Source organism: Eptatretus burgeri, chromosome 18 (genome assembly GCF_056783735.1).
Source record: "Eptatretus burgeri isolate ZD-2024b chromosome 18, Ebu_testis_v1, whole genome shotgun sequence".
Classification (NCBI taxonomy): domain Eukaryota; kingdom Metazoa; phylum Chordata; class Myxini; order Myxiniformes; family Myxinidae; genus Eptatretus; species Eptatretus burgeri.
Window position 1 is genome coordinate 4,725,774 of NC_140978.1, and position 10,000 is coordinate 4,735,773.

Sequence of the window (10,000 nt, forward strand, 5' to 3'; positions counted from 1 at the left end):
ATCGAGTCATTTCTTTAGTCCGTGAGTCTGATTTACCTGTGCTGGAGTTGTCAGCCTCAGAGTGGTGCAGACTTTTTACTCTCATCCTCATGATCTGCCTATGTGGTATGGCATCGTTGATCTTTAAATGTTGTTGTTAACCGCCATGTATTTTTGTTTTAATTAATGATTGTTTTTGAACGAAATGATCTCGCAACAACCACCGAGGAGAATTTGTGATTCCGCTGCTCTTGTTGTTCTCCCCCCCCCCCCCCACTACCATCATTGGCATCTGCTGTACCTTTCCAGTTAAGTGCGGATGGAGATGCACTTGTGGGTTTGTCCATTCTGTCACTTACTTAGAATACATCAAACCTTACCTTCTCGTAATCCAGAGTACAGGTATTATAATTGTAGTAATTGAGTGATTTTTTTTAACTGAAAAATTAACTCTTTGTTTCTCTGGTGTCTAAGACTTACGTAAAGGCTTGGTCATGTCTAACGTGAAGCGCAAGGACATTTTGTGTAAACAAGAGTGAGAATTGCTTTGCGATGCACGTCCCCAACCCGATGTGATATTTTCTCAGTCCAAAAAGGACGTAGCTGAAAAAATTTACGAAACTCGAACTTGTTCTGCAATGTATCATAATAAAGCCGCGTACCAAGTTTCAGTTAAATATATTAAAGTGTATGGGGGGAAAAAAGTGTGAAAAACTACAAGTGGGACGGTCGGACAGACAGTTGAACGGATGGACGGACAGACAAGAGAGAAAACCTATGGCCCCCTCTGGCAAAACTGGTAGGGGACTAAATAGGCATCAAGGACATGAGTATTGAGCATGCGGTCTTCCAAACTATGGACTAATGTTCAGATCATCACACCCGACAGTCCGTAACTTTGTCCGCTGGTCGGTTTCATGTCTGTATTATCCTCAACGTGCTGTGTTCGTTTTGTTGAGCTTTTATAAAAACTATACTTTGGATGTTACATATTCGTCCTCCTAATGGTAGAACCAAAGTGAAGTTTATCAAACATTTCTTTTGTGTACTCGTTTAACTGAGTTAACCTTTGAAGCATGCTATGATTGAAACAGCTGCTCACCGCTTGTTTGCACTGTCGGTACAATTTGAACTTCGCTTCGAAGGACTTTCTGAAACAATTTTTCAATATCTTACTCACTTTTTCTCTGTCTTTCCCTGAACAGTAGGAAAAAACATTTCTTCATGTTTGTCTTTGTCAAATGATATATTTTGGTAACACGGGGTACCAGGAAAGTTCAGTCGCTTGGCTGAAACTTTATAAAAAGATGAAACTTTCTATTTTCTTGAAATGGTCGAAAAACATTTGCATGGATATCCATTCATAAGACTGTGCATTACGAGTCATAATAACTGTCGGTCTTACGTTATCATGGTTTGATACAATTTCCAAACGGTAAAAGTGGAGTGTCGCAGTGTATTTTAAAATAAGTATACTTTAATGCAGCAGCAGAGATGATCATGTAAAATGTACTTTATGATCGAGAAACAAATACAGGCTTCCATTTGCACATAGCTCGGATCTCCATTTGGACATCTTTCTACCGTCTGGCTCCTCATTTCTCCAGATACTAAACTCGATACATTCTTCTACCAAGGTCTTACATCTGCACATCTCACCTGTTCTCTATTTCTGCAGATCCCCAGCTTAAGTTTCCCCGTCTTTCACAATCCACATTCCCTTTGTTCCCAGCTTCCCATTTGGAACCTGACAATTTTCATGACTCAAGTTTTCAATTCCTCTTTGGACTTGTAATGTTTCCAGATTTCATCTCTCTCTCCATCTCTCTCTTTCCACATCTCTCTCCCCATCTCTTTCTTCCTCTCTCTCTCTCTCTCTCTCTCTCTCTCTCTTTCTCTCTTTCTCTCTTTCTCTCTTTCTCTCTTTCTCTCTTTCTCTCTTTCTCTCTTTCTCTCTTTCTCTCTTTCTCTCTTTCTCTCTTTCTCTCTTTCTCTCTTTCTCTCTTTCTCTCTTTCTCTCTTTCTCTCTTTCTCTCTTTCTCTCTTTCTCTCTCTCTCTCTCTCACTTAATTTTTCATATATCTCTGGTAACCATCTCTCTCTGAATCTTAATTTCCAAGCATTTCTCTCTGCCTTTTCTTACTCATCAGCATGTTACGTCTCCATTGCTATCTCCTAAGCTTGTTTTGCATGTTTGCTGTTGTAGCTTCGCTCGTTACAGCTGATGGATTCTGGCGCCTCCAGTTCTAATGCGGCGATTTCCGCACCGCAAATCCTGACACAGACGCTCCATCGATCTCGGGCTGGGAACTGTGGAGGTTGGAGAACATCGAGTCCATGAGACTGGAAGCAAGAGAGAAGGGAAATTCTGGGTGGAAAAGCACCTAAATGTTTTAATGGGGAGTCAAAGACTTGTCGTGATCGGATTTTGGACTGGAAAGCTGCGAGCTTCTTTGGGTGCACATTCAAATGAGGATTCATGACGTTGATAATTTTATTTGAAGACTACATTGATTATCATGACAAAAATGGTATCGGAGTATTTCAGGAGGAGGGATAAGAGATGTTGAGAGGGGAATGGAAGTTTTATTGTGTTCTTAGTCCAGTGTGTGTGCACGCATGCGCATGTGCAAGACAGAGAGGCAGATTCTTTTTTCCTTTTGCCCTTTGACCTGACTCTGCAGGATGTATGGAATGTGGCCATGCCACTCTCCCTGCTGTTAGACAGTCCTTCGTCTGCTGCAGTCACTTCTATAAATGTTTTGTTCATTTCATGTTTCCTCATCTGCCAGTGTTGTCGATGAATCTCTCTTCTGTACTGTCAATTGTTATTGTATGCATGTGTTTGCAGCAAGGTGTTGTGGTTGAGAGTCAAACTATGCATCGGTAGTTTTGTTACCGATGATGTTTAATCCCCGGTTAGATATATATATATATATATATATATATATATATATATATATATATATATATATATATATATATATATATATATATATATCTTCCATCCAATCATGATCAAAATGTAGTCCGTCGAATAAGTCTGAAAATCCGAGGACATTTTGGGAGAGGATGAATAAACGGTGCTCAAAGCTTTAATTTGTTGAAAGACAGATAAATTTTCGCTAAAAGAAGAGAAAAGTAAAACAAATATTCCGTGTTTCTCGTTCCTTTGGCGTGGCAGTAGGATACAGCTAAATGTGGACTTCCCCATGGTTTTCACATTACAAAACACACCTTGCGGTTGTTTTCATTGAATGTTCAAATTGTACGTAATGAAGTCCTGCCTGGGGAAGAAAGTCCACGTAGTTTGTGTTTTCTTCGTCGGTTTTGGAGGCAGTAAAAATGTTTCTGTACCCATAACCAAATGTCCAACCCCTGTACAGCCAAGCCTACACGAGACGTTCGAACGGAAAAGTAAACGGGAGTTTCCTTTTTGGGTTGGCCATTTAGCACTCCCCTCTGAGCACATAGCTCATGATTCGTGGATCCCAGGTTCACATACTGTATACACTGCTTTCATTTGTCTACTAATGTTCTCATCATTCATGCAAAAATAGTACGTTGTTGTCTTCTAATGTCCCGGTTACCTCCGCCACTGGAGGTGGACGGAGGTTATGTTTTCATCCCTGTTTGTCTTTCTGTCTGTGAGCACAATGTCTCAAGATGTTTATGGACGGATTTGGACGAAACTTGGTGGACGGGTTGGATGAATTGCTTCGATTTTGGTGAAGATCTGGATCCAGATCCAGAAACTATAACTTTATAATTTTTGAAGTGATTCGTCACCATTGAGAGATAGGGCCAAAAACAATATATAATATGATATTGGTAAAGGTTGTGGACGGGTTATGGCAAAACTTGGTCGATTAGTTGGATAGGTGACAACAACAAGCCAATTGGATTTTGATTAAGGTCTATCAGTGTGATACAAATGGTAACTGTTCAGCCTGGCAGAGGTATGCACTCCACCAAGTTCCGGTCTTGTTCATGTAATATAAGTAAAGTAGAAGAGCACTCGGTAGGGCGCATACCTCTGCTACGCAATGCCTGATCCACGAGAACATATCGGGCTCAATACATTTTTGAAATATCATGCTATACAGTACGATATTCATTTAGCCCTATCTGTCAATGGTGAACAATCACTTAAAAAAATGTATCAGATTGGGATCTGGATCCGGATCCTCACCAAAATCTAATCTTTTCATCCTTGTCACACACGCAACCTGCGCACCAAATTTCATCCGGATCCGCACAGAACTTTTTGAGATATCCTGCACACAGACAAACAGACACACAGAGAGGGTTGATAACAACCTCAACTTCACCTTCGGTGGCGGAGGTAAATATTCCTCCAAGATCCGTAGATACTGTTAAAAAAAGAAATAATAAAATAATCTAAGGAAAAGTAGGCAAGACACATCAGTTATCAGCATTGTGCAAAGCAACAGAGAGTGAAACAGAATGCAGAAGCAAGCATCGGTGAAGATAGAAATAATAATAAAATAAAAAATTATTTATTTATTGGAAAATTTCAGCACTTTTATATAACAATATTATTAATTATTTAAACTTTTAAAATGCTTGTTTAGGTCTTATATGAGGGCTGGAAGGATACCCTAGAAGTAGGCGCCCTCATCTCTGAGAGGTCGAGGCTGCGTTTAAATCCCGACTCGGCTATAAACTGCCATCCGAGAAGTGTTTTGCAGTCAGGGCAAGGGATCAGTGTTTGTGCCGTCCCTTGGTTGGACATTAAGCTGGATGGCCCATTTACCAGCACTGATCGTTGATGGACATTAAATATCTCATGGTATCCTTCATCAAGAATATGCAAATTATTTCCCGCCACTCTGAACAAATATGTACATCTATATGTAGCTTTGTGTTGGCTTCGTGGTTAAGGTGGCTGGCTTTGGGACTGAAGGGTCCTGAGTTCAAGGCCCTGTTTTTTACCATTGAATTAACATCTGGTGGGGTTGACTCAGCCTGTCATCCTTCTGAGGTTGATGAAATGATTACCAGTGTACCGGGGGTAATAACCTGTGTCAGAGTGGTGACCTGTCTCGGACTGTACTCCTTGCCAATGAAACTGCCCCAGCAGTGATATGTGCCTTTATGGTGTGAAATGTAGGGTATTATTATTATTATTATTATTATTATTATTATTATTATTCTTCTTTCCTGACAGACCACTAGGAAGGCAATGGTAAACCACAACACCAGCATAACCTTTGCTGAGGAATTGCTTTGGCAGTACTGGCGACCTGTAAGAGGATGATAGTTAATTTGATTGGCACACTCGTAAATGTTTCCCTTTCATCATTACCCTTCTTCATTTTTGATTGCCAAACATTTAATTTACATTCTATGGATATTATCATTATCTTTAGTATTATCCTTAATTTTATATCATGTTTATTGTTGTCTGTTTTGTGGCGATTTCAGCCAATACGGTGACGGAGAGACAGTAGAGACAGCAGAATAATTTTTGTCTGGAGAGATAGAGATAGAGATAGATTCATTTTCGTCCATCAACAGAATTATGTTATTTATTTTTGAGTAATTTTCAAGAAATTCCATTTTGGTTCGAGTGAGTCGGTGGACATCCGTGCGATGCGGGCGTGGATGCATCCCGAGGAAGTAGGGTGAGATTTGTTATCCAGGCAGTGTGAGCTGCCGAATGCCGGTAGGCTTCCGAAGCCATGGAGACGGTTCGCTCTGCGGGCGGCAGCTAATGTCAAGTACGGAAGACAGAATAAAGAAAATTATTTTTACACTCTGTATCAAAGACGAAATGAACAAAACCACAATGTTATCACACCTTAATGAAAATTGGAGTCCGTGTTGAATAAATTGAGTCGGCATGTAATGAAAGCTGTATGTTACGACCACCTTTAGGGTCATAAAATGCAGACAGGTGGTCTAATGGGGGGTTTTGTGTAATTCTTCACATAATTGCGCAAGCAATTCACACATATACTTGTAAAACTATTTACCTGCAGAGGAAAATTGCATGTTTTTACACATTCCTGTTCTCACCAGGTTCCTGTGTTTCCACTGTAATGGTATTGAGTACATTATCTGTATAGGAATAAAAGCCATCTGTTGCTTCCCCCCCATCCTCCTTCCCTCTACTCCCTCTCCCCAGGTCCCTCCCAAAAAATTTAAATTGCCAATGCACAGTAAACAGGCATTTTATACTAACAATGGGCAGCTTAGAGACATGGCAGTTTCTTGAGAAATCAGGCGCTCTCTCTTCCAAACAACTAGTCCATTGTCTCTTGAAAGCAACAGACTGATAACTCGATGACCACGTAGAGGGCTCAGCTTAGTCGAAAAGAAAACCAAGAGAATGCGCAAAGTACAACTCTACCTAAAATAAGTCGATACCTGCAAGCATAGGGCAATTGAGTATTGAATGCATTAACTTTATGTTTTCACCATTTTACTCAAATTATGTTTATACAAGTAATGAAATTACGTTACGCGTTCATCAGAATGTCGCGACTTATTCGGCTGTGCCGCCACTCCTCCACAACGTTGTCCAGACACTTCAAAGACGTCACTGCATAACCAGATGTTCTACGTAAGCTTGAAAAGGAAAGTGTAGTGAAGCCACTACCACAAAACACGATTACATTCGAAACAAGGCCCACACTGTAACTGTGAGGGCTGTGCTGCCATCGTTTCAGAAAGGCATGGCATGCTTGTTAGGCGACACCTGCCACGTCAAGTAAAATTAACAGTGACTCAGCAGGGCATAATTATCTGCAAAATGTGTGTGAGGGTGCAGTGAAGTTTGCAAATGATCAAGTTTTTGACATAGGTGGGGTGCGTGCATGTTTTAATGCAAAAATTAATGTGTCACGTTGCAACCGGAGACCTCTCAATATTGCAATACCGAGACAGCTTAATAATGGGTTACTGGACCTTATGGGTTACGGATGATTAAATGTTATTGTATGGAAAGGAAAAAAGACTTTTCACAAACTTTAAAAAAAAAATAAAAAAAACTTTTCTCAGGAAATATGTAATTTGGAAAATTCTCAATTCTCTCCTGGAAAACCGTCAGCACGTCCAGCGAATGATCTCGATAGATTTGCGATGTAAAAGTCATTGGAATTTCTGTTTTTTTTTTTTTTTTTTTTTAAGTCTCATAAAGCTCGAATCACACTCACCTCTAAGCTCTCGATCCTGGGTTTGAATGTCGACCCAACTCTGAACCGTCATCCCAGTGTTTCACAAGCAGGGTGATTCATGAATGTATGGGCCGTCACTCGCATGTACCTTCAACTGGACATCCTGTCTGCTGACATTAGTCGGTGGACGTTAAAGATCACACGGTGTCCTTTGTGAAGAGTAGGTGTGCCATCACCAGCACCCTGAACAAATTCCAAATTCTTTTCCTGACTTCCTGAGTCAGAGTGGTGACCCAACCAAGATTGTAGCCTAGTAACAGCTTCGGCGGCGTCAACACTCTACCACATAGGGCATGGTACATGATGATGATGATGATGACAACTCTATTCAGGGTACATCCACCATAACACTATTTCAGGTATGACGTAAAACAGTCCTAAAGACAATCTATGGTAAGCAAAATGTTTGAGGAGGAATAATAATAATAACAATTGGCTTATTTCGCATTCACATCTGAACCCCTGGCTCATGATGTCAGGAAACACAGGTTCAAATCCCATACTCCATTTTTTATTTTGATGGATCATACTCTTTACAAAGTATTGGTGCCACCAAAGTAGTTTCTTAGCAAGGGTTTTACTGGGTTGTTTGCCATTGTTGTCTTTCCAGCATTGTGTGTCCATGCTCTTTCCTTTTAATTGCTGAGCATCAAGCAAGGAAGCAGCACATAACATTTTTAAACTCATTGGCCAGGGTTTGAACCACCAACATCCCAGACTCACAGTGGATGCTCTCACCATTACGCCACCAAGTCTGGTATCCCATACATCATACGTTTATCCATTTATCCTGGGATGTATATATATATATATATATATATATATATATATATATATATATATATATATATATATATATATATATATATATATATATATATATATATATATATATCAAGAAGATGTTCTTTTCAGATCGGTATTTGTGAATAAGTGATTGAGTAAAATGTAAAAGGTGAACCAAGACTTTTAGATTGAAGACCCAGAACACAGCAGTGCGAAACACTCAAAAAGGTGCTGCCAATTGCGTGTTTTGTTATCTGTTGAATAATTAAATGCCCCAAAAATCTTCTCGAGCAATTTTAATGAGCTACAACTTGCAGCTGAACTTGTGGCACAATGCAGAGGCATCTCGTTTTGATGTCACTGGGTTAATTGAGAAGATACCTTTGTTGGTGTGCAAAATAATGCAACACAGGCACAATTCAATTGTTTCGGTTATAAAATTCATGCATTTATTATGGAAGATTTTCATGGGCAACTGGTTAAGAAGTTTAGGTCTGTATGGCATATTGGGAGCCCTTTAGATGTCAAACCAACCGAGAAACTTTGAGCCGCTCTGTGCATGGGTCGTGAAGCGTGGAAATGTAGGATCCACAGGTTTATTTTCCTGCTGCCTTCGGGAACCCCACAGCGCATTGTTAAATGTTCAAGTTTGGTTGCACAGATCCAAAGCTGTCAATGGAACCCAATAAAATGCATGCGCTATTGGTAAAGTTCATTCTGATTCTCAATTCCGATATATCATACTCTGTTACAGAGTGTAGTTGCTGACAAATCAGTTTCTTAGCAAGGGATATACGGAGTGGTTTGTCATTGCTTTCCCAGCAGTAGTTTGGGCAGGAATTTGTAATTTGGTCATGGTGCCGGTGACAGCTCGCCGACTCTTTGCGAATGACACCGTGGTATCTTTAACGTTCACCAACTAATGCCAGCAGACAGGACGCCCAGGTTAACGTCCATCCGAGGGACAGCACCCACATGGATGAATTGCCCTGCCTGAAATACCGAGATGATAGTTTATAGCTGGGTCGAGATTCAAACCCAGCCTCGACATGTTAGAGGTGAGTAAAGTTCATACAAATGTTTTATTACCAAACTAGAAAGGCACTCAGTAGAGCGCATACCTCCACCACGCAATTCCTGATCCACGAGAACATATCTGGCCCATTACATTTTTGAAATACCATGTTGTACAGTACTGTATCGTTTTTGGCTCTATCTCTCAATAGTGAGGTCTATCTCTCAACTTAAAAAAACTAAATAATTCTCGCATCCAGATCTGGATTCAGATCTTCACCAAAATTGAACCAGTTCCTCCTTGTCAAACACCCAACATGTCCACGAAGTTTCGACCGAATACGTCCACGACTTTTTTGCGATATTGTGCTATATATCGTTTTTGGCCCGATCTCTCAATTGTGAAGAATCACTTTAAAAATTACAGTAGTGGGATCCGGATCTTCACCAAAATCGAATCAGTTCGTCCTTGTCACACACCTAACCTGTCTACAAAATTTCATCCAAATCTGTCAACAACTTTTTGAGATATCCTGTGCACAAACAAACAAATGAAATTGCTCGTTGAGCAAGAAATTGCCGGAATAACTTTGTCATATCTCCATGATCTCTGAAAAAACAAAAACCTGGAAATCAATTTGGTTCTTATAAGTCGATAGTGCTACTTTTAATGAGTTATAGCACTTAGTTTGGTCATGATCATAATTTGGAAGTCAATCGGACTTGAAATGGCGTTTTTATCGCAATTTGAAATTTTGACCCGACCCCTCTGACATTCGACCCCCGACCGCCAAGAAGGGTGTTGGTGTGACACCCCACTGAGACATATGGTTGGATGCACTATTGGAAGATGCACATTTTGGATTTGGTTTGAAGTCGATACGACAATTTTAGCGAAAATAAGAATTTCGGTTTTTCGGTGACCTTGACCTTGACCTTGACCTTTGTCTTAGATTCACCAAAAACGACAAGTGTCTAAATTCGACCATGGCCGACGTCTGTACCCAGTTTGGTCATGA

The 10,000-nt window shown here is 40.2% G+C and overlaps 1 protein-coding gene across 3 annotated transcripts in view; it reads left to right on the top strand.

Moving 5' to 3' along the window:
- The window catches only part of LOC147008505 (ephrin-B2-like), an 86,695-nt gene that overhangs the window by 2,715 nt on the left and 73,980 nt on the right, over positions 1–10,000 (top strand). The window contains exon 2 of one of the 3 annotated variants that reach the window (XM_085864439.1): positions 289–381. The exons of the other annotated variants lie outside the window; for them this stretch is intronic. Within the exon in view, the coding sequence (XP_085720565.1) occupies positions 299–381 (83 nt within the window). The 5' untranslated portion in view covers positions 289–298. The remainder of the gene's footprint in view (positions 1–288; positions 382–10,000) is intronic. 3 annotated transcript variants of the gene reach the window in all.